The 19,830-nt window shown below is 40.7% G+C and overlaps 2 protein-coding genes across 2 annotated transcripts; both read right to left on the minus strand.

Annotated features, from left to right (window-relative positions):
• Positions 1-10: 10 nt before the first annotated feature.
• Positions 11-3,516, minus strand: LOC309502610 (serine/threonine-protein kinase pim-2-like; the record flags this gene model as incomplete). The annotated part of the gene is made up of 9 exons (XM_082175017.1): positions 3,292-3,516; positions 2,943-3,053; positions 2,123-2,200; positions 1,780-1,926; positions 1,248-1,586; positions 998-1,092; positions 843-893; positions 222-600; positions 11-117 (listed from the first exon to the last, which is right to left on the minus strand). Coding segments are annotated over exons 1-9 (1,332 nt in total), but the record flags the coding sequence as incomplete, so codon positions are not given.
• A 1,805-nt stretch (positions 3,517-5,321) lies between these two features.
• LOC309503479 (uncharacterized protein) lies at positions 5,322-9,209 on the minus strand. Its single transcript, XM_082176320.1, has 5 exons — positions 8,987-9,209; positions 8,769-8,883; positions 7,163-7,202; positions 6,877-6,944; positions 5,322-5,344 (listed from the first exon to the last, which is right to left on the minus strand). The coding sequence occupies exons 1-4, from the start codon at positions 9,195-9,197 to the stop codon at positions 6,882-6,884; spliced, it is 429 nt and encodes a 142-aa protein (XP_082032446.1). The 5' UTR covers positions 9,198-9,209; the 3' UTR covers positions 5,322-5,344; positions 6,877-6,881.
• Positions 9,210-19,830: the final 10,621 nt, after the last annotated feature.

Here is a 19,830-nt window from a genome sequence, read left to right on the forward strand (position 1 = left end):
AAGGAAGACATCCGTTCGACACCTCGTACATCAACACTCCTAGAGACCAGACATTTGAAGGGACGGCGTGGAATCGAGGTTCTGTCAAGACTTCAGGTGGGCAGTAATCCGGAACTCCTGTAAGAAACACATTTGCACATCGTTGAGCTTTTTTTTTTTAAGCATCATCAAATAATTAGTAAGTCACTAGCTTCAGGTTTCCACACTCCCAAAATGCTCACCCTTGTATATGTTGCTCTCGTAGCCTTCACTACTAAATAGCTGACCGCAGCCGAAGTCTATCAGCTTGAGTTCTAGCGTGTCTTTCTTCAACAGGAAATTCTGTGAATGAATGTCATTATGGAAAACACCATGATGGATGCAGTGTTGCACTGCTTGCACAGCCTGTCTCATGACGACCTGTGAGAACCTGTCATTCCAAGGATCACGAGTGATTGAGTCCAGCAATCTCTCGCAGGGCTCCGGATACTCCATAACCAGAGTGAATCCTCTAGGCTCTTCAAACCACTGGTACAGTTGTATGACGAAGGGGCTTATGGATTCTCGCCTCATCATCATCAGCAGCGCCACTTCTGTAACGAGAGGTTCGGGATTCCCAGGCTAGAGAGAAGAAGCAGACAGAAGGTTAGCTGGGTAAAAATCTGAAGAAAACATCATTTTGAAATGTACTTTTCTTTGATCTTTTTAGATGCGTTCAAAAGAGCCTTTTCAGCTCAAAGTTATTTGGTGCCTCTAGGCTTATTTGTTGATCACATTTATACCTAATGCTTCCTACGGGTGTATTAACTACAGTAATCTGCACTTAAACAACTCCATACACATTCAGGTTTTGGCCAACTTACAATATTAAGATAAAGATCGTTGTCAATCTTGCGCATCCGCTTGATGGCAACCTGCACACACAAAAAAAACATCTTATTAAACCATCTGTAAATTGTTTTAAATGTGTTTTGATGCATGCAAGAGCAAAATGTTTGTACAATTCAGTAAGATTTACCTTTTTGCCATCAAATTTGCGTGTTCCCAGGAACACCTTGCCATATCCTCCGGATCCAATCATCTTTTCCACGTTATAGAAAGACTCAAAGGACTCTGAAAAACAAACAGAAAAATGTGAGACAATTATTAGCTTGCTAGATCCATTGTTTTATTGTTATTTGTATTGTTTTAACTTGACTCAGTTATGCATGAAATAGCAAAATCTCTATCTGTAGACTTTACACTGCCCGGCCTTATTTCAGTCTCACCTATTGAGCTCTTGTTCACTGGAGAAGCCTCCACGGCACCCTGAGCAGTTCGGCACCCTGTTGGCTCGACAGGAACTTGACCCGGCAGCGGAGGACACAGAAACCCTTCGAGGCTGTCGGACCTGGACAAACCCTGTTGCTTTGGGCTCTCCGATCCATCGCCACTCCACCTCCACTCGGAGCAGTACGAGCCTCGGCTGCTCAGACTCAGCGACTCTCTACACATCCTCTCAACATGGGTCTCAGGGCGGGGTGAGGACCAGGGTGAGGTCCAAGCTGAGGATGACGTGAAGCACGGAGAAGAATCTCTGGAAGCAGTTCTCCAGGATCTGGACCAGCCTGAGGATGGAACATTTCAGACATCAAAAACTGTTGCTAGATCCATTGTTTTATTTAAAAATTGTCAGCGCAGGTCGAGAAAATAATATTATAATGGGGGAAATCATTTTAATATTCTGTAAAAACAAGCCTTATTTTGAGTGGAAAACAAGATAATACTGTTTAAAATAATGTTGGAGAAATAATGATTTACCATTATGATCTGGAGAGGGTGATGATGGTTCAGGAACAGGATCAGCTGGAGGAATAAAAGGCTCCACAACATTCCTGGAACAGCAGCAGAAAACAGCCTTAAAAGCCTTCCAGAACCTGAGGAAACAATCAGGCCTCTTCCAACGTCCTGGTGAAATGAAGAAAAAACTAATGAAAACAACTATTAGACCCGTCTGTAGTTGCAAAGTTACTTATAGTCGACAGAATGTTCAAAAGGGACCATCAAAATAAAGTGTTACCGTTACTTTAGTTGACAAATCAGACATTGAAAATAGAAATACAAACTAAGCCATTAAACTTCTTTATTAAAAGCCTATTCTGACCTCTGCGAGTGTGTTTAGATGAAGTGGACGGACGTCCATCATCTGGGTTCTCCTTCGCCTTCGTCCCGTGAGCCTGACCTGTGGACACAGAAACAGAAAACTCAGATATCCAGGAAGATCCTGACTCTGTGTCTGGGTCGGGTCTGGCAGAGGTGGACAGTAACAAAGCACATTTATTTGAGTACTGTACTTAAGTACACTTTTTGAGCATCTGTACTTTACTTGAGTATTATTTTTTCTGGAAACATTTTACTTTAACTTCACTACACTTGAAAGTCAAGTATCGTACTTTTTACTCCACTACATTTCTGTCAAGGTCCTTGAGTAGAAAGTAGTTGGATTCTGACATCAATCTGATTTTCATTTTCAACGTTGGGTTTGGTCTTCTAAATGTCATTGTTTTGGAGCACACTAGCTTATAACAGTGGCTGACATATTCATACTAAAAGCCAAAAAAATTTAAATAGGGCACTATTTGAGGGAACAGCCCGAAACTGGGTGTCCGAAACTATTGTGGACGTTATTGAGAGCACTTATTCAATCTCTCATTCAATCCCACTACAGGAACTGTGTTCTAGAAATACATTTCATATTGATATGAGGGCAGGCAGGCATAGATTCAGAGGCATAAGGTACTGTAAGTATTACAAACAACAATAATAAAACAATGCATTGACATTTACTTTTTACTTTTGATACTTAAGTACTTTTAAAAACAAGTACTTCTGTACTTTTACTTGAGTAAAAATCAGTCTTTTCAACTTTTACTTGTAACTGAGTAATATTACTTTCACTCAAGTAAGGAAATTGTGTAACTTACTTTGTCCATCCCGGGGCAGCGGATCCTGATCACGGTCATCAGAATCGGGTCTCCAAACCTCCTGACCACCAGCCGTCTGAGGGAAAGCAGCTCTCCTGGATCTGGAGTGATCTTAGGATGGATATTTCACATATCACATAGTTAGTTATATTTTAATAATAATAATCAGTAATCAATGTCTGTGGTCAATTACAAATTTTTACTTCAGTTAAGTTACTCAAATTCAAAACTTTATTTCGCATGCAAGGAATCAGATAAATGTGATCAAATGGGTTCATCAAATTAATGTAACGTCAGTCATTGTACAACATCATACCATAAACCATAAATGAACAATTAAAGCACTCACCTCCTTCGCCCATCATGTGAGCCATCTAAGTTAACGTATATCCTCCAAACTGCAATACAACAAAACACAACACAACACAACACAACACAACACAACACAATACAATAGAAATCTCCTCAGAAATAAAAATTTTCACCCCTGAAAAAAATATTAAACAAACAAATAAAAATATTCTCCGAAATTATATAACGCTTTCAAAAATGTAACTCTATATAAAGGATATATCCCCCGATGTCCTTCTACAATAAAAGTCTCCTCAGAAATCCAGAAAATAGCTTTGAAAGATCAAGTTTTGTGTCAGCAAAGTCTCAGCAAAAAGTCTGTTAATTCTCCTCGTCTCTCAATCAACAGACAGCGGTCGATCGTGAAGTGCGGATACATGCAGATTGCAGAATTCATAAAATGCGTTACTATTAGCAACTAAAATTCGAATCACGCACGCGCACATCGACTCTGATTTATTAAAATTTAATGTTGACGTTTTCTTTAATATGATATTCATTCTTTCAGACCAGTTTTATTATTAAAACCCGTGGAAAAAGCCACAAGGGAGAATAAATCGGACATCATATAAATTAATTAAATTGGCCCCTTTCCGCATATATAACCATCAAGGCCAATCAGCTTTCAGTATCACTAATGCGTCATCCAACCGGTTAGTAGTAGTGGTGAAGAAATCCAAATTAATTCTCTATTAAAATTGTTCACAATTGCTACCCTGTTAAATATAAACTTACTAAATTTGCCCCCATTAAATATCAAACTAAAACGACAGATTGCATTGTGGGTTTAACCTGATGCAGCAAAAGATTTGTTGATTACAGTGAAACTTTTTTTTTCTTTGCTTACAAAAAAAAGTCTGATAATTATTAAAGCGTTGCAGTATTTCTTGACCAAAGTGCTTCTGTAATATTTAGTGTATCTATAGTGTATTAAAGGTATACATTTAATCACTTCTGTGTTTCCTGGAAATGGACCCTTCAATCTTTCCATTATTATCTCACCAGCTGAACTATAATGAGCATATATGTAATGAGCATATATAAAAACTATAATAACATATATACAATGTTATAAGACTGCAAATAATATTTCCTCCCACAATTTCTCTCATCTTAAATATATATTATAACTTTTTCTCACCCAATTGAATTTGATCAGAAGGGATGTGTAAGCACTATTATTTGAAAAACGTCTCTGTTTTGTATTATTAAAAGCATTGTTTGACTATACTAGGGTAAATATTTGATCATTCTACTATGGTATTTACCAAATGTTCTTATGCATTAATGCAGTAGTGGTTCTTCACTTTCTCTAGACTCAACTCACTGGGCCCATTTGGAGCAATCTGTGTCTATGTGCTAATATAATATACATCTAGCCTCTAGTCTAGAGAGAATATGGTTGTTCATATCCATACATTTACTGAATAGACAAGTATATACAGTATATATATATTATACTGTACACACACAATGGGCTTACATTCAAAAATGACTATGTAAGACTACAAATGACTTCATATTTCCTGATTGCTAGTTTCCCCAGTGTTGCTGTGGGTTTCACCAGTGTCCTCCGCACATGCAGGTATAGTTAATCAGGAACTAGAGGCTATATTGTGTGTGTCATCTCTGTGACAGACTGGTCACCTGTTCAGGGGGATTTTCTACCTTTGGCCTGTGCTAGCTGGGATTAGCTCCAGCTCCTGGATATTTCAGGCATACAAATGTGGTGTTTTTTTAAAGGTCAAAAGATGTAATTGGACATAGTGAAAACACAAACCTTTATTTGTCCACTATAACAGAAACTGTGGTTCAGAAACAAACAAACAAAAGACTGTCTTCATGTACCGGTAATGTACTTAACATTGAGTGAGAGTAATTTGAACATGATCTTCAGGCTGCCGGGTGTGTGGTCATGTCCTCTTACTGGGAAAAAAGTAAAAACAACAATCAATAAATGAGAAATGTACAGAGGTGAATTAAGTTGCCATGTACTTATTCTTACCAGGATGGACAAGGCAACCAATGCACCAACACCTCTTTACGTCCCTCTGAATTAGGTAAAAATAAAGAGCCAATTACAAAACAAATCATCATTACATTTCAATTTTTACATGTCACTACATATCATTACTACATTTTTAAAGCATTTAACGTAACTCATCAAGAACTTTTAACAAAGCACCACGGAAAGCCTCCATCCTCATGTGTCATTACTGTGGTCCAGCAACACCCCCAGCACAGAGACAGAGACAGGGGAAGCTGCAGGTCGAGGGATGTACGTAACGAAAGGTGGCGTGCTGAAAGGTGAATGCTACTACAACAGAAACTAACCCCTAACCTTAACAGACAGCTTTCACCACCACTTAAAAAGACCTTTCTCCACAAGCAAAGCTCCAGCATATCCGCACTACAGCAGGTTTTGTCATCAAAGCATGAAATCTGAAATTTGAATTCCAATTCATCATTTAGGATTCTTATCATCTTAACCAAAACTGACCCATAAATGCCACTCAGACTGAAGAGCAACTTCAACAACTGCTGTTAACATATTCAGAAGTAATGGAAATATACACCTGAACTCTACATGTTATATAGTTAGATTATATGTTATATTCACTGTAGTAATGTACAGAATATTTTACATTAAAATATGAATTTACAATTCTTCACCTTATTAATCATTGTTTGTGTATTGGTGTGTGATCTTCTAACCGTATGCTCTTTTGCACTGCCTGTACTCATACTGTAATCAGTAAGCAAACATGAATTCCATTCCAGATGTTTATTTTTTGCAATAAAGTACCCTACACATTAGCATACACTGAATGTGGAGTTCTTAACATTACAACAGAGCTAAATATTTTGGGATACTGTAAGAATTGAGAAATTAGAAAATGCCGGACAGTCTGGTTGAAGACAGGACCTTGCTGGAAATTACCATTTGAACTCACCATTTGAGACAAAAGTCTCACTTCAGAATACATCTCTTTCCCTCTTCCCCCCACCCTCTCTCTCTTATGCTAAAATCACCTGAGATTTACACACAATCTATATGGTTTAAATGTTAACAATTATCATCCAGTTTTTTATATGTTTGGCATCATTTGAAATGTCTCAGTGCGACTGGTACGAAGGTCTCATTTCCAAACAAGTAAAACAAAAGGTAATAAGGTTTTTAAGAGTTTAGGGATAGCTGGCACACGAAGGAAGGTGGTCTCTAGACAAATGGTCTCACACCCCCAAAAGGTGTCAACTCCGAATGTAAATTCCCATTGTTAGCAGATGTTTCCATGTGAAAGAAGTTTCTGTCTATATAAGGAAATGCAACGAGAAGATCGGGGCCTTTCTGTACCTCAGATTAGCCCGCGAGGGCCCGCGATTAGCCCGCATTCAATGAAAGTCTTTGCTTTGTGTTTATGCTTTGTTAAATGGACTATGTTATTGCAGTAGGTTTCCTTTAGAAAAAAGTTGTATTACTGGTTTTGGGTTTAGTTAAATCTAGAACGGTTATAACATGAAAACCTCACCGGTTTTATGGAACACACAACATTAACAGATTGAAATACAGATTAATGCCAACCTTTCTCAGACACGTCTTGGGTACAAATTCCACTGGAAATACGTCCAGAGACGCATGGAATGGACATTCTGTACAAATGTAAAATTTGGTTAGAAATGAATTAATTACTTAACTTGAACAGAGAATGTCTAAAAGTTAAAATGCAAAACAATTTTTAAACATCTAAAAATCTAAACAGCACTGAAACAAATATAAACATCAGTATTATGAGAACTTTCCAAATGGATGACAATGTGTAATAGACTAGCAATGCAAAGAGCTAACTGTATTGTATAACATTTTATACCTGTGTCTTTCTCTTTGCTGCCATGTTGACAGCTGACTTGCTGTGAAGTAAAACAAAACTTTTTTTAGCCTTAGTTCAAGTTCACATTGTTCCTTGCTCATTGTACTGGCTTTAGCCAAAGTCATTTCACTCAGCGGCCATCTTTGAAATGCCTCTTGGTAGGGCTGTAGTCAAGACCACCTTTGTCGAGTCCAAGACCAGGACTAGTCGAGTCCAAGTCAAGACCGAGTCCAAAGAGGTTCGAGTCCAAGTCAAGGCCGAGTCCAGGACAGGAAAAAAAAGTCTTATGCATGACATTATCAAGACAATCATTTTGGGTTATTATTTGTTGATCTAAAAGCAAAAACAGTGTCACAACACCCAGGATTTTTAAGTATAGAAATTCCCCTTGATATCATATAATCTTCTTATCTAAAGAAAACAGAATGATGACATATGGTGATACCTCATAATAGCAGTGTTAGAACTGATATACAAACACCAACCCACTACTGTTACCACTGCTAGGTACTAGTACTGAGCATTTGAGCAACTAAATTACAATATAGCTTCACTGCAGATGTACACAGTAGTGTAGAAAAGAAGTGTCTTCATGTGCAGTGAAGCTATATTGTGGTTGGTATATATAAATATATATATATGGTTGGTTTATGCCTTCCCTGAAAAAAATATTGTATTGTATTATATTGTTATTTGGACGTGGGTTAATAGGAAAGACATTGTATTTTCAGAAAACATTAAAGTTTGGTTAAACAACAATGAACACAGTGTAATTTAACATATGTTCTTTTTATTTGAGGACAAACTGCAGAATTTTAAAATAAATTCATCAGGTGTTTAAGAAATTCATAAGAATAATTTTTCACAGTATAGACCTTATGCGCCAGAGAAACGAGGACGCCGCCATCTTTAGAATATTGTCTTTTAACTTCTGTTTTTGCGGTCGCTCTGTATATTTCTATGGCATTGCTGTCCAGGAGTAATTAGCTTTTGAAGTGGATTTACTTAATGTAAAGTTAATGAAAGTTATCATGAGGATTGTAATGTTTAAAGCAGATGTCTTAACAAATGTCAGTAGACCGGGAAGATTTTAAAACGAGCCGTTCATCCATAAATACGCAATATCACTGTGAAAATACAGACCGGAAGTCAAAAGACAATGAGCGCAGCGCTGAAAAGGGGCGGGGCTACATAAGGTCTATACTTAACTGTACAAGCATTTGTACAACGGTGTATTCTTCAAAAGCTTTTTTAACATGAACTATAACAGGAAAAACAAATCTGAGTAAATTATCGACTTTTAGAGTGTAGCATTCTGTCTGGAGGTGAGGTAAGTACAACTATTCAGTTTTACAAAAGTGTTTTGTTACACTTGAGAAATATGAGGGAAGGAGAGCATTTCCGCTCCTAAACTGGCTCTATGGGGCCTCATAATGAGCCCTCCAGCACTGAACACTCTTTCAACTGGTGCTGAAGAAGCAGGTACAGAAAGCACTTTGACAGCTAGGGCATGCAAATGACGGTATTTGTCCTTGTTTTTCAACCAAAATACAAGGGCATCCTGCTCTGCCGGACAGCTCTGAATATCCTCCAGGTATGTATGTACCTCACTTTTGCCAGGAGCCGTGGACTCTTGGCGTTTGGGGGAGAATCCTGGGTTGGTTCTGTGGGTTCCTCACAGATGTCCAGGTCCACTTTCTTAGCCTGAGCGATCAAGCTGTCTGGAAAAAAAGAAAACAGAAGTAAATTTGACTCACTTCTTCTTCCACTTCAATAACCTTGCAAATACACTGTACTTTAAAGGGGGGATTTTGAAATAAATACCTGTTAGTGACTTCTGCAGTTCCTTCTTAGTATTTTGTATGGTGGTAGCACTGCCACTGGTTCTGACATCCATCTCAGCCCAGTTCATCCCGAACTGGGGGTCCAGCATCGCTCCCAGCATGTATATGTTGGTCAGTGGCCTACAGAGTCTCTTTTCACTATCCATTTCTGTTAAATGAGAATGTAGCTCGAGGACAGTAGGGACAACCATGCTGATGTAACAATTTTGGCACCCTCGGTCAATTCAGTGGCCTCAGCAAACGGTCCAAGAATTTGTGTAAGTTCTCTACACTGGGCCCATTCACGTGAGCTGAGGACAACATTCTCAAAGTCCACTGAGCACATCTGAGTTAGTGCAGTATGATCTAATTCGATGACTGCTTGTATTTGTCTGAATTGCGAATTCCACCTCGTGACATTTGAGACTGGAATGCTTTTACCACTTCCAAAAACAGCCTCAAATCGTGCCACTGTGCAGCAGACTGGCAAGTTTGGCCATTTTTGAGATTGCCCGAGACATCACTTTTACTTCTTTCATCCCATCCCCGATAACCAGTTGAAGACTGTGGGCAAAGCAGGATAGCCGTTGACGGGAACCAAGAAGAAAGTCCGTATCTAACTGTTCCCCAACCATGTCCTCCTCATCCTCACTGTCATCTGAGTGGTCTGCCATAATGACTTTAAAAGCCTTCTTGGTGTTAGCTGCATTATCAGTGATGATAAAATCTACTTTATCACTGATATTGTAGTCATCTAGTATTTCATCAAATGCAGCTGAAATGTTTTCAGAGCTGTGACGCCCTTTGAATCTCCTGCAGTCCAGCAGGTAGGCGTTCAGAGTGTACCCACTGGCTGAAGAGTTGAGAACATGAGCTGTGACTCCCAGGTAAGATCTGACCATATATCAGCAGTTACAGAGATTGATTTCTGATCTACCAGACTGGACTTGATGCACTCTTTCACTCTCATCACTAGTTGAGGTATCTGTTTGCTGGTTATTGTTGTTCTGGAGATTGGGGTGTATCTTTCATCCATGGTGTGTAAAAAATGTCTGAAATGTTCATTTTCCACGATTGATATAGGTAGACAGCAGCCAATGATAAGGTCATGGATGATCGAAGCAAGAAGAAGCATTGTAAACTTGAACTTGCAATGGTCGCTGCTGAAATGCATCATCAATCATTGGCTGTGAATCCCCCTGTTGAAGTCCTTGGCGATACTCCTGCAGGCTGGAGATGGAAATACAAAAGCATCTATAAGTGTTGGAACTGAATAACAGGCAGATAATAAGCTTTATTTAAAGAGAAGTGAAATCTGTATTCCCAATCATTCATTAATGTCCACTCCATATACTGAGAAAAACTAAATAAAGTTGTGTCTGGATCGTCAAACTATTAGCCTAATAAATGTCTTTCAAATGGCATTCAAAGCTGTGTCCAGACACTGACATGAAGGAAGAGCCAGAGGGATTTTGGTCAGCTCCTATCTCTCTGAATGGGGAAACATCCAATTCTCCAAAACTGTTAAATTATTACATTTAAGATAAAATTTCAGATTTGAAATCACCAATAAAATTTGACAACTACAGTCTCATAAAATGTTTCCCCTACAGTATAAAGAAAAACAAAAAACTTTTCAGACTGGAGCAGCCAATGGGCATGAGCGTCATACACACGAATCTCAGAATACTGTCTATTTCTAGAGCCACCGGAGCTTCTAACGGCAGCTGGGATGATGTGTTAACTTTTCTAATCAACACTTTGCTCTTTTATTTAGAAGGTTGGATTAATTTGCCATGTTGGGCATTATTAATGAGTAATAGAAGTGAGTCTTTGCTTCAGCCCATCTTCTTCTACTCACCATTCTGGTTTTAATACGACTCCCTCTATCTCTCTTCTCTCTTCTCTCTTCCATTTCATTCATCTTAAGTGCACTGATCATTCTTTTCTTTACCTGTTTCTTCATCTCCTTTGCCTGTTTAGTCTTTTCTTTCACTTTCATGTCTCCTTCCTCAACAGGTCTCTCTGGTTCTCCGCCTCCAGTTTCTGTCTCTTGCTCTTCAATTTGCTCTTTATCCTCCGATCTTTCCTTCATCCTCACTTCTACATTTTTCTCTGATTAAATGTCTTCATCTTCTACAGCCTCTCTTAAGTCCTGACTCTCTGTCCTATCACCCTCTGTGTCCTCTTGCTCTTTTTCTGGACTTTTGAATCTCTGTTCCTCAACAGGCCTCTCTGGTTCTTCCTCCCCACTTTGTTGTTCTTCGATCTGCTCTTCATCCTCCAGTCTTTCCATTTCTACATTGTTTTCAAGTATAATGTCCTCTTCATCTTCTACAGTCTCTTTCAAGTCCTGCCTTTCTGCTTCATTACCTTCTGTGACCTCTTGTTCTTCTTCTGGACTTAAACCTTTAAAAAAAGTACCATTAAAGTCATATATATATATATATTTTTTTTTTTTTACAGTACCATTGGTTTGGCTCATTTCTTGAAACAGAAATTACATTCTCAAAACTCTAAGATCATTTTGCAAAACAGTCTTACAGTTCAGCACAACACTATAGCTCACTTGAAAAAGCTCATATCTCTCCCAAAACTGTTCATTCATGCTTCAAAACTAAATTTCCTTCTCATTTAAACAGTCAGTGCCCCCAAAATGCTTCGTCCCTTTGGCATTGTGTAAGCACTGCAAGTCAAAATGTTTAGATGTTTTGTCACTATGGCAGAGGACCATTGAAATATCCCTCAGGTCCACCTTTCAGTCTTAGCCCAGTCCTTCATTGACAATGGTTACTGTACTGTTTTTTGTCTAGCTAACAGAATACAATTGTGTATAAAACTGAAAAAAGAAATAGGATTTTAGGGTAAGAGTAGCCTCCAAGGTTTGACATCACACACTGCACTCATACTGCCAAGGAAATTGTAACCATTATCATTCACACACATAAAATAACTTCCATACATCAGAGTAAAAAGAAAATGTTTACAGCATAATATACTGTAATATAAACACACAAACAAAAAATGATATGCAGCCTACAGTGCAGTAAATAAAGCTGGAGTTTCACAACTAACAGTTCTTCACTGGTCGCTGTCCTCACCCTCCCTCTCCTGGCCACCGTCCTCCTCACCCTCCTGGCCATCCACACACTGCTGTCTGTCTGGCCACAGATTCTCGTCCACATCACAGCGTATATTCTCCCTTGCGATGCAACGAGGGAAGAAACGGCGTGCATGTCGCAACCATCCCCTACACTGATCTCCTGTAAGATCCTCACACGCAGCGTCCATTGCATGGAGCAGGGACCTCTGATCTTGAGTCCGATGCTCATACACTCTCCACCTCCAAGCGGAGAAATACTCCTCAATAGGATTGAGGAAAGGAGAGTAAGGTGGTAGGAACACCTTGACCATCCTTGGATGAGTAGTGAACCAGGCCCTGATGAGCGGGCCACGGTGGAAATTCACATTGTCCCATACAATGACATATTGTGGTAGGTGAGGCCCTACGAGACCTCTCTCATTTTCAGGGATCAAATCAAAATGAAGGCAGTCCAAGAAGATGAGGAGGTTCTGTGTATTACAGTTTTTCTCAGTCGCTTTGGTGCATTTCTCACATCACTATTTACATTTGCACAACAGTTAGTTCAACCTCCACAACATTTAGTCATTTGTGCACATCATAGTAGCAGTTTCTCAATCCTTCCAACAAATTGCAAATGCTTTTGGACATGCATCAATTGCTTTCATACAACTCTCTGCTGTTTTATAACATTATCATTTGCTTATGTCATGACGTCAGTCAAAATGAACTATACTTGTGAATGCTGAATAGTCATTTCATATAAAACTAATAGTCCTCATTTCATTGCTTGAGTCATTACATACAAAAATGTTGAACTAGTTGTCAAAATCTGTCAAGCAAATTGTACACAATTATTTTTTTTATTTTTTTTTATTTTTTTTGTTGAAAATGTCTCCTAAATTGAACAATTTCTCTCAGGTGAATCTCAGCTTTCACTGATGAGAAGGGGTGTGTGAAGTTGCAACCAATGTTCAGTTCCAATATGTACTGCAATATTGTTTCCAGTTGTGCACAGCTCTACCCAAAGGGAGTTTATGTTTGTTGTAAATAAGGGTGTATTTTTTCTTTTGCACAATGCTGTGAACAAATTAGAATTGCAAAGAGCATATGCAGTAAAAATGTGAAACATACATATTCAGTGTCTTGTACTCAGTTACCTCACTAAATACAGTAATGTGTAACTTTACTGTATTTTTCAAATGGCTGTGCAAATAGTATATAGTGCTGTCTTGAGCATTTTCAGGTAGTGTCAATGGAAGCGTCAGCGTAAGTTCTACCAGAAAGACTCTATTGCCACGTCATTAATATGTAATTTCGCACCACCAATCACAGTTCAACATCAGATATAAAAGACTGACCTTACCTTCCCCTTTCGTTGCTGTAGGTGTCGTAGAAAAGTTATTGCTTGTACACGCATCTTTCACGCAGCTCAATATGTCCCAAATTGCAATCGTGGATTTCGATTCCTCCGATTCAGACGACAATCTAATACCACCTTCTCCTCAATCAGTGCGTAGGAGCAGCCGTATCCAAACCCGGGATTCCCCGTGGGCTCAACTGACCTCCGAGAGAATCGTTGCTCTCCTGGAAGAATGCGGGTTGCCGGTCAGTAACGATCTTTCACGTAACGACCTAATACTCTTGGCTTCAAACACTCTGGGCACCACCGCTGCCCCACCCGACGAGGATACTCCAGCCATCGCGGCTCCAGCCCCTCAACCCAAACCAACAGGCAGAAAGCGCACTGCTAAGTCTTCTCCACCAGTCCAAGCCAAAAAGGCTAAATCATCTGCACCAACGCCATTATCTTCACCTAAATCAGGATCAGAAGGTTTCAACACTCAGCTCTTAAAATCTATCCAAGGTCTTACGGAGACAGTCAAAGGATTTGAATCAAGGCTAGGAGTATTCGAAACTGCTTTTGCCTCGAAAAATACTGGTTCAACTATGCCATCAACATCTTCAGGATTATTTTCTGCTTACCCCACTTTTCCGGGCGTGGTAGATCAGCCTACGGGCCTCGCCACGTCAGCAGCTCAGGCCTCTTCCTCATCAAATCAACCGCCATTCCTGAACGCGGCCACGTCAGCATCTACACCGAGCTTCAGTCTTTCCACGGCTACTCCAGCTCAAAATTTCGGTAGGCGCTTCGTCCCTCCCGCTGCAGTCACCGTGTCTCAAAAAATGAGATCCGATATCATCTTAGGTAAGGATATTAATTTAGCCGCCTTACTGCTACCATCGCCTGCAGCTGATCGTCAAATGGTTGACTGCGGTGACGTGGCAGTCTTCCTGAAATCTTCTGATCCCAGACTGCAATGCAACCTATCATTTGGCGAATTCGTCATTGCGTTCGGCATTTTCAGAGATATCTTATGCCAAGCTTTCCCCGAACGCAGGGAAGAATTAGATCTTTACCTTGCCATGTTGGCCGATTTTAATCAAAGATACGGAGGCACGCTCTTTTACGAGTATCACAAATCCTTTTCCGCGAAATCAGCCTCTTTCACCACCCTGTTCAACACTAGACTGGACTGGTCTGTTGCCGACTCCGAACTTCTGGTTCGTCATTTCGCTGGTCAACGAGCTCTGGCTTGCGTTTTGTGCAGCTCGCACGGTCACTCGGCCGCCTTTTGCCCCAAAGGATTAGCAACAAAGGAGTCTGCCGCTGTCCATGGTGCTGATCCTGCACACGCGACTTTTGATGTAAAAGGAAGACCTATAATCGCTTTCAATGGCATTCCTCTATGCAATAACTTTAACGAATCTGTTTGTAATTATGCTAAATGTAAATTTTCGCATATTTGCAGTTTCTGCAGAGACCCACATCCAAAATCGGTCTGCCCACGACGCTTCAGACCAGCGGCCAGAGGAAGAGCGGCGGCTCAGAAAAAATTCTAAATGGTCACCCTTCTACACCTATCAACATCGCTTCACTCTCCAGCTACCTTTCTTCCCATCCCGATTACTCTTTCGTTGACTACTTAATTACTGGACTTTCTCAAGGATTTCGGGTCGGTGTTTGTTCTTCCCTCTCCACCTCCTACGTCGCAAAAAACCTTCAGTCTGCTTTAGCAGAACCTGAAACAGTTTCAAGCCTGCTAGACAAGGAGCTAAATAAAGGCTACTTAATCGGCCCTTTCAGTGCATCTCCTTTTTCCCTGTATCGTGTAAACTCTATAGGCATTGCGACACGCAAATACTCGGGGAAAAAGCGCCTGATATTCGACATGTCTTCTCCCCATTCTGATAGCCTCGCGAGCGTTAACGAATGCATTCCTTCAGAGCCTTTTTCTCTGTACTACGCTTCGATCGACGACGCTATCCATCTAATCAAAATAGCAGGGTATGGTGCTTGGCTAGCCAAAGCAGACATTACCGATGCTTTCAAGATCATGCCTATCCACCCGTCCGACTGGCATCTTTTCGGCGTCAAATGGGAATCTCTGTTCTATTTTGCTGTAAGACTCACGTTCGGCTGTAAAAGTAGTCCTAATATTTTTAATTGTTTATCCGAGGCTTTGTGTTGGATCCTGTTGAACGTTTGCAAACTTCCATTTGTATTACATTTACTCGACGATTTTTTACTAATAGATTTTCCCTCACCACACAGCTCAGCACTCGACTCGCTCAAATCATTATTCAGCGACGTAGGCGTGCCCCTTTCTATCGAGAAAACCATAGGTCCTGCTACTTCCCTCGAATTTCTGGGTATCGTTCTCGACTCAGTTCTGATGCAAGCCTCTCTTCCTAACGATAAACTTTCCAGAATAAGAGCGTTTCTGGAATCTTTTCTCGCAGCCAGCACGGTCTCTAAACGCGACATGCTCTCCCTACTCGGGCATCTCAATTTCGCCATGAGAATTATTCCCCAAGGTCGTTCCTTTATTTCTCGCCTCCTTACGCTCGCCCATTCCGTCGACCGCCTGCACGACGTAATCCTCCTAGATGACGGGTGCCGATCAGACCTTAGGTTTTGGTCCCACCTGCTTAACAATTGGAACGGCATCTCTTTTTTTTATAACGATCTTCCCGTATCATCCGTCGCACTCGAGCTATATACTGACGCAGCCCCTTCTAAAGGTTTTGGGGGATTTTTTCAAGGGCATTGGTTCTCAGAAAAATGGTCGGATGCTTTTCATTCATTTAGCGCGAATTCGTCCTCAATTGCTCTTCACGAATTATACCCCATCGTCGTAGCGTGCGTCCTCTGGGGCTCCGCTTGGTCCCGCAAACGTATAGAAATGAATTGCGACAACCAAGCCACAGTTGATATAATAAATAAAGGGCGTTCGAAATGCCCATCAATTATGTCTCTACTTCGACGCCTAACTTGGCAAGCCGTCACACACAACTTCATCCTTAAAGCCGTACATATACCAGGACAATCTAACATCATTGCTGATGCTCTCTCTCGCTCTCGTTTGCAGGCTTTCCGACGTCTCTGCCCAGCAGCAAACCAGAATCCTACACCATGTCCGGACCTAGCCGAGCTGATCCTAGACTAAACTCTCATTACGATAACCTATTAAATTCTGCCAGGTTCTATATCACCAAAGGAGTCTCATCATTAACACTTAAATCATATAATTCTGCTTGGTCCCGGTTTATCACCTTTTGTTTTTCGTTCGGCATCCCTGTTCTGCCTATCTTAATTTCGACTATATGCGCGTTTCTAGTTCATTGCTCCGATTCTCGGCATCTAAAGATTGCCACAATTCGTAAATTGCTCGCCGGCATTCAGTTCCACGCACGATTTCATAATCCCAATTTCCCCAGTCTTTTTTCTACACCCACTATCCGGCTTTTACTGAAAGGCATAGAAAGATCTAATCAAAAGACTCCAGACAAACGCCTCCCCATTACTCTACCTCTTCTGCACAAGCTCGTCTCTTCATTACGCTATGGCCTATTTTGCGAATACATTAACATCCTTTTAGAAGCTGTGTTCTTAACCGCTTTTTACGGGTTTCTACGATCAGGGGAATTTGCGTCCGACTCAAATAATTTTAATTCTGCTCGCGGCTTGGCTATTTCCGATTTACGCTTTTATCCTACGTTTTTTAATCTATTTCTTAAATTTTCGAAAACAGACTCTTCCGGATCGGGCGTTAGCATTTCTGTTTCTAAAATAAATAATTCATATTGTCCTTTTTCTTCTATGGTTAGATATCTCAAAGCACGACCGCGCCTTCCACTAAATTCCCCTTTATTCATCTTACCTAACGGGCTTCCCATGTCAAAGCCCTGGTTCAGATCTCATCTAGCTTCTGTCCTAAAGCATTGCGGACTTCCTCCACGGCTATACACTGGGCACTCCTTTCGCATCGGAGCCGCAACAACGGCAGCTGAATGCGGAGTTCCCGACTCCACAATCCAAATGCTCGGCAGATGGTCTTCCACGGCTTACAAGACATATATCAGATCCGATGTAGACGTCCTTCTTAATGCTCAACAAGCCCTCTCAACCTACATTCAAGGTAATATTATTCGCTAGCTACTGGTGGTGGTTACTGCATTCGAACATCTAGACCGAGTCCATTATAATGAACTGGACCTTTTATTAATAGCTCCTAAAAACAGTTAATCCTTGACGGAGACTCAAAGTTCATTCGTATCCACGACTGCTTGCGTTCATCGTGTCTCTCATAGCAACGCAATATTCTCTAGCCTCCGCGGCTTCTATTTCAATATCAATTAATTTAAGATATCGAAGCACTGATATTGCCCTCGATGAGCAAAATTGCCTATCATGACCCTATCGAACGAATTAATCGAACTGCAAATTCGTCCCGGCAGCAGTAAACGCAAGGTTATCACGAACCTGTTTCATCACATTCACATTGGTTCACGGCTTATCGAAGCCTTTACAGTAATGCTATCGAGATTCTGTATTTCGTTCATACACGATTATTCGGCCTATCGAGGCATTAATATTAGCGAGCGTACACGTAGTTCTATTAAGTTATACTTCACGCCGATCACGGGCACCTGTCACAAAGCAATTCTAGCTTTAAGAATATCAATATTTCATTCTCACATCTCTGCTTATCGAAGCGCCCGGGAACGTCACATTGATAGCAGATTAGTAACACTTAAACAGAAGGTTATCTCGGACCTACTTTTAACTTTCCCATCTATGGTTTAATTTTTATAGCCATACTAAGATATTAATACTCATGCTCATTCACGGCCTATCGAGGTATCGCACACGCTTGTACTCGGCCTATCGAGGCATCGCACATGCTTGTTCTCGGCCTATCGAGGCTTCGCACATGCTCGTTCTCGGCCAATCGAGGCATCGCACATGCTTGTCCTCGTCCTATTGAGGCATCGCAATCTATCGAGATTTACGATTAAGCTTAAAGTTCTGAGGCCAACCGTGGCCGCCGACGTTAAAGCATAGGCCTATCAAAGATTCATTTCTGCCTTTATTTTATTTATTTATTTATTTTTATATTTTCTTTTAATGCGCAGCTCCTCTATTTAAGCCTATCGAGGCTCAGATTAGAATCTTCACTTTCTTTTGCCAAAGTTGCTCCGGTTAGGAGTTGTAACATACCGAAGCACAGTGTGCTATTAACTGCATCTTTCACTCTCCCTATTTATTTTAAGGCTACATCATCGTTATGATCAAACGTTAGTTTCATATTAAGCCTTATCTAGATGACGTTTATCAGCTTTTCTCATGTTGTCTAATGACCCTGCATACTTTCCAGAGTCATCTTAGGTACGTAAGGAATCCATCATATATTCCTTATTTTGGGGGTTTAGGCTCCGCCCCTGTCCAGACCATCAGGCAGGACCTACCGGCTAACTCACCGACCCAGACGGAGGACAGAGCCCCCGCCAAAGAACCGAGACGGAGCTTGTCGAGCATCAATTTTATTCCGTCTGTAATCTTACACAAATAAATATATTGCATTCAATAATTCTCTCCTGAGTCTTTTTGGTAGAAATGGAAGCGTCAGCGTAAGTTCTACCAGAAAGACTCTATTGCCACGTCATTAATATGTAATTTCGCACCACCAATCACAGTTCAACATCAGATATAAAAGACTGACCTTACCTTCCCCTTTCGTTGCTGTAGGTGTCGTAGAAAAGTTATCCCCCATCCTCCCCACCACCACCAGGTATAGGCTCCTGTCCAACCGTCAGGGGGGTTTAGGCTCCGCCCCTGTCCAGACCATCAGGCAGGACCTACCGGCTAACTCACCGACCCAGACGGAGGACAGAGCCCCCGCCAAAGAACCGAGACGGAGCTTGTCGAGCATCAATTTTATTCCGTCTGTAATCTTACACAAATAAATATATTGCATTCAATAATTCTCTCCTGAGTCTTTTTGGTAGAACCAAGATCTGACTTTTTTGCATTGGAAAACATTTACAGAGTAAACTGTCATAATGAAAATGTGACAAAGCCATTTGACTATCTTGTTCATAAACAATGGTGTCAGGACTTTTCATCTTGATGACACTGACACTTTCATTGACATGAATACTTGCTTTTGAGGAATGAGCTATCTCCATTTTGAGCAAGTGACACGCTTTTGCAGGTTATCAACTAGGTTTTGCAGTTTGTACTAATTGTTTTGAGAACTGCATTAACTGTTGTGCAAATGTAAATAGTGATGTGAGAAATTCACCAAAGCGACTGAGAAAAACTGTAATACACAGAACCTCCTCATCTTCTTGGACTGCCTTCATTTTGATTTGATCCCTGAAAATGAGAGAGGTCTCGTAGGGCCTCACCTACCACA

The sequence above is a fragment of the Leuciscus leuciscus genome (genome assembly GCF_965113295.1).
Source record: "Leuciscus leuciscus genome assembly, chromosome: 7".
NCBI classification, from domain to species: domain Eukaryota; kingdom Metazoa; phylum Chordata; class Actinopteri; order Cypriniformes; family Leuciscidae; genus Leuciscus; species Leuciscus leuciscus.

Bases quoted from the DNA above. Each gene is read 5' to 3' on its own strand.
- LOC309503479 (XM_082176320.1), bottom strand. From the start codon at position 9,197: ATGGTTGTCCCTACTGTCCTCGAGCTACATTCTCATTTAACAGAAATG. The intron at 8,884-8,986 runs GTATTTATTTCA...CTTTTTTTCCAG, and splicing joins ACTGCAGAAGTCACTAACAG to ACAGCTTGATCGCTCAGGCT. The intron at 7,203-8,768 runs GTACATACATAC...TTTACTTCACAG, and splicing joins CGGCTCCTGGCAAAAGTGAG to CAAGTCAGCTGTCAACATGG.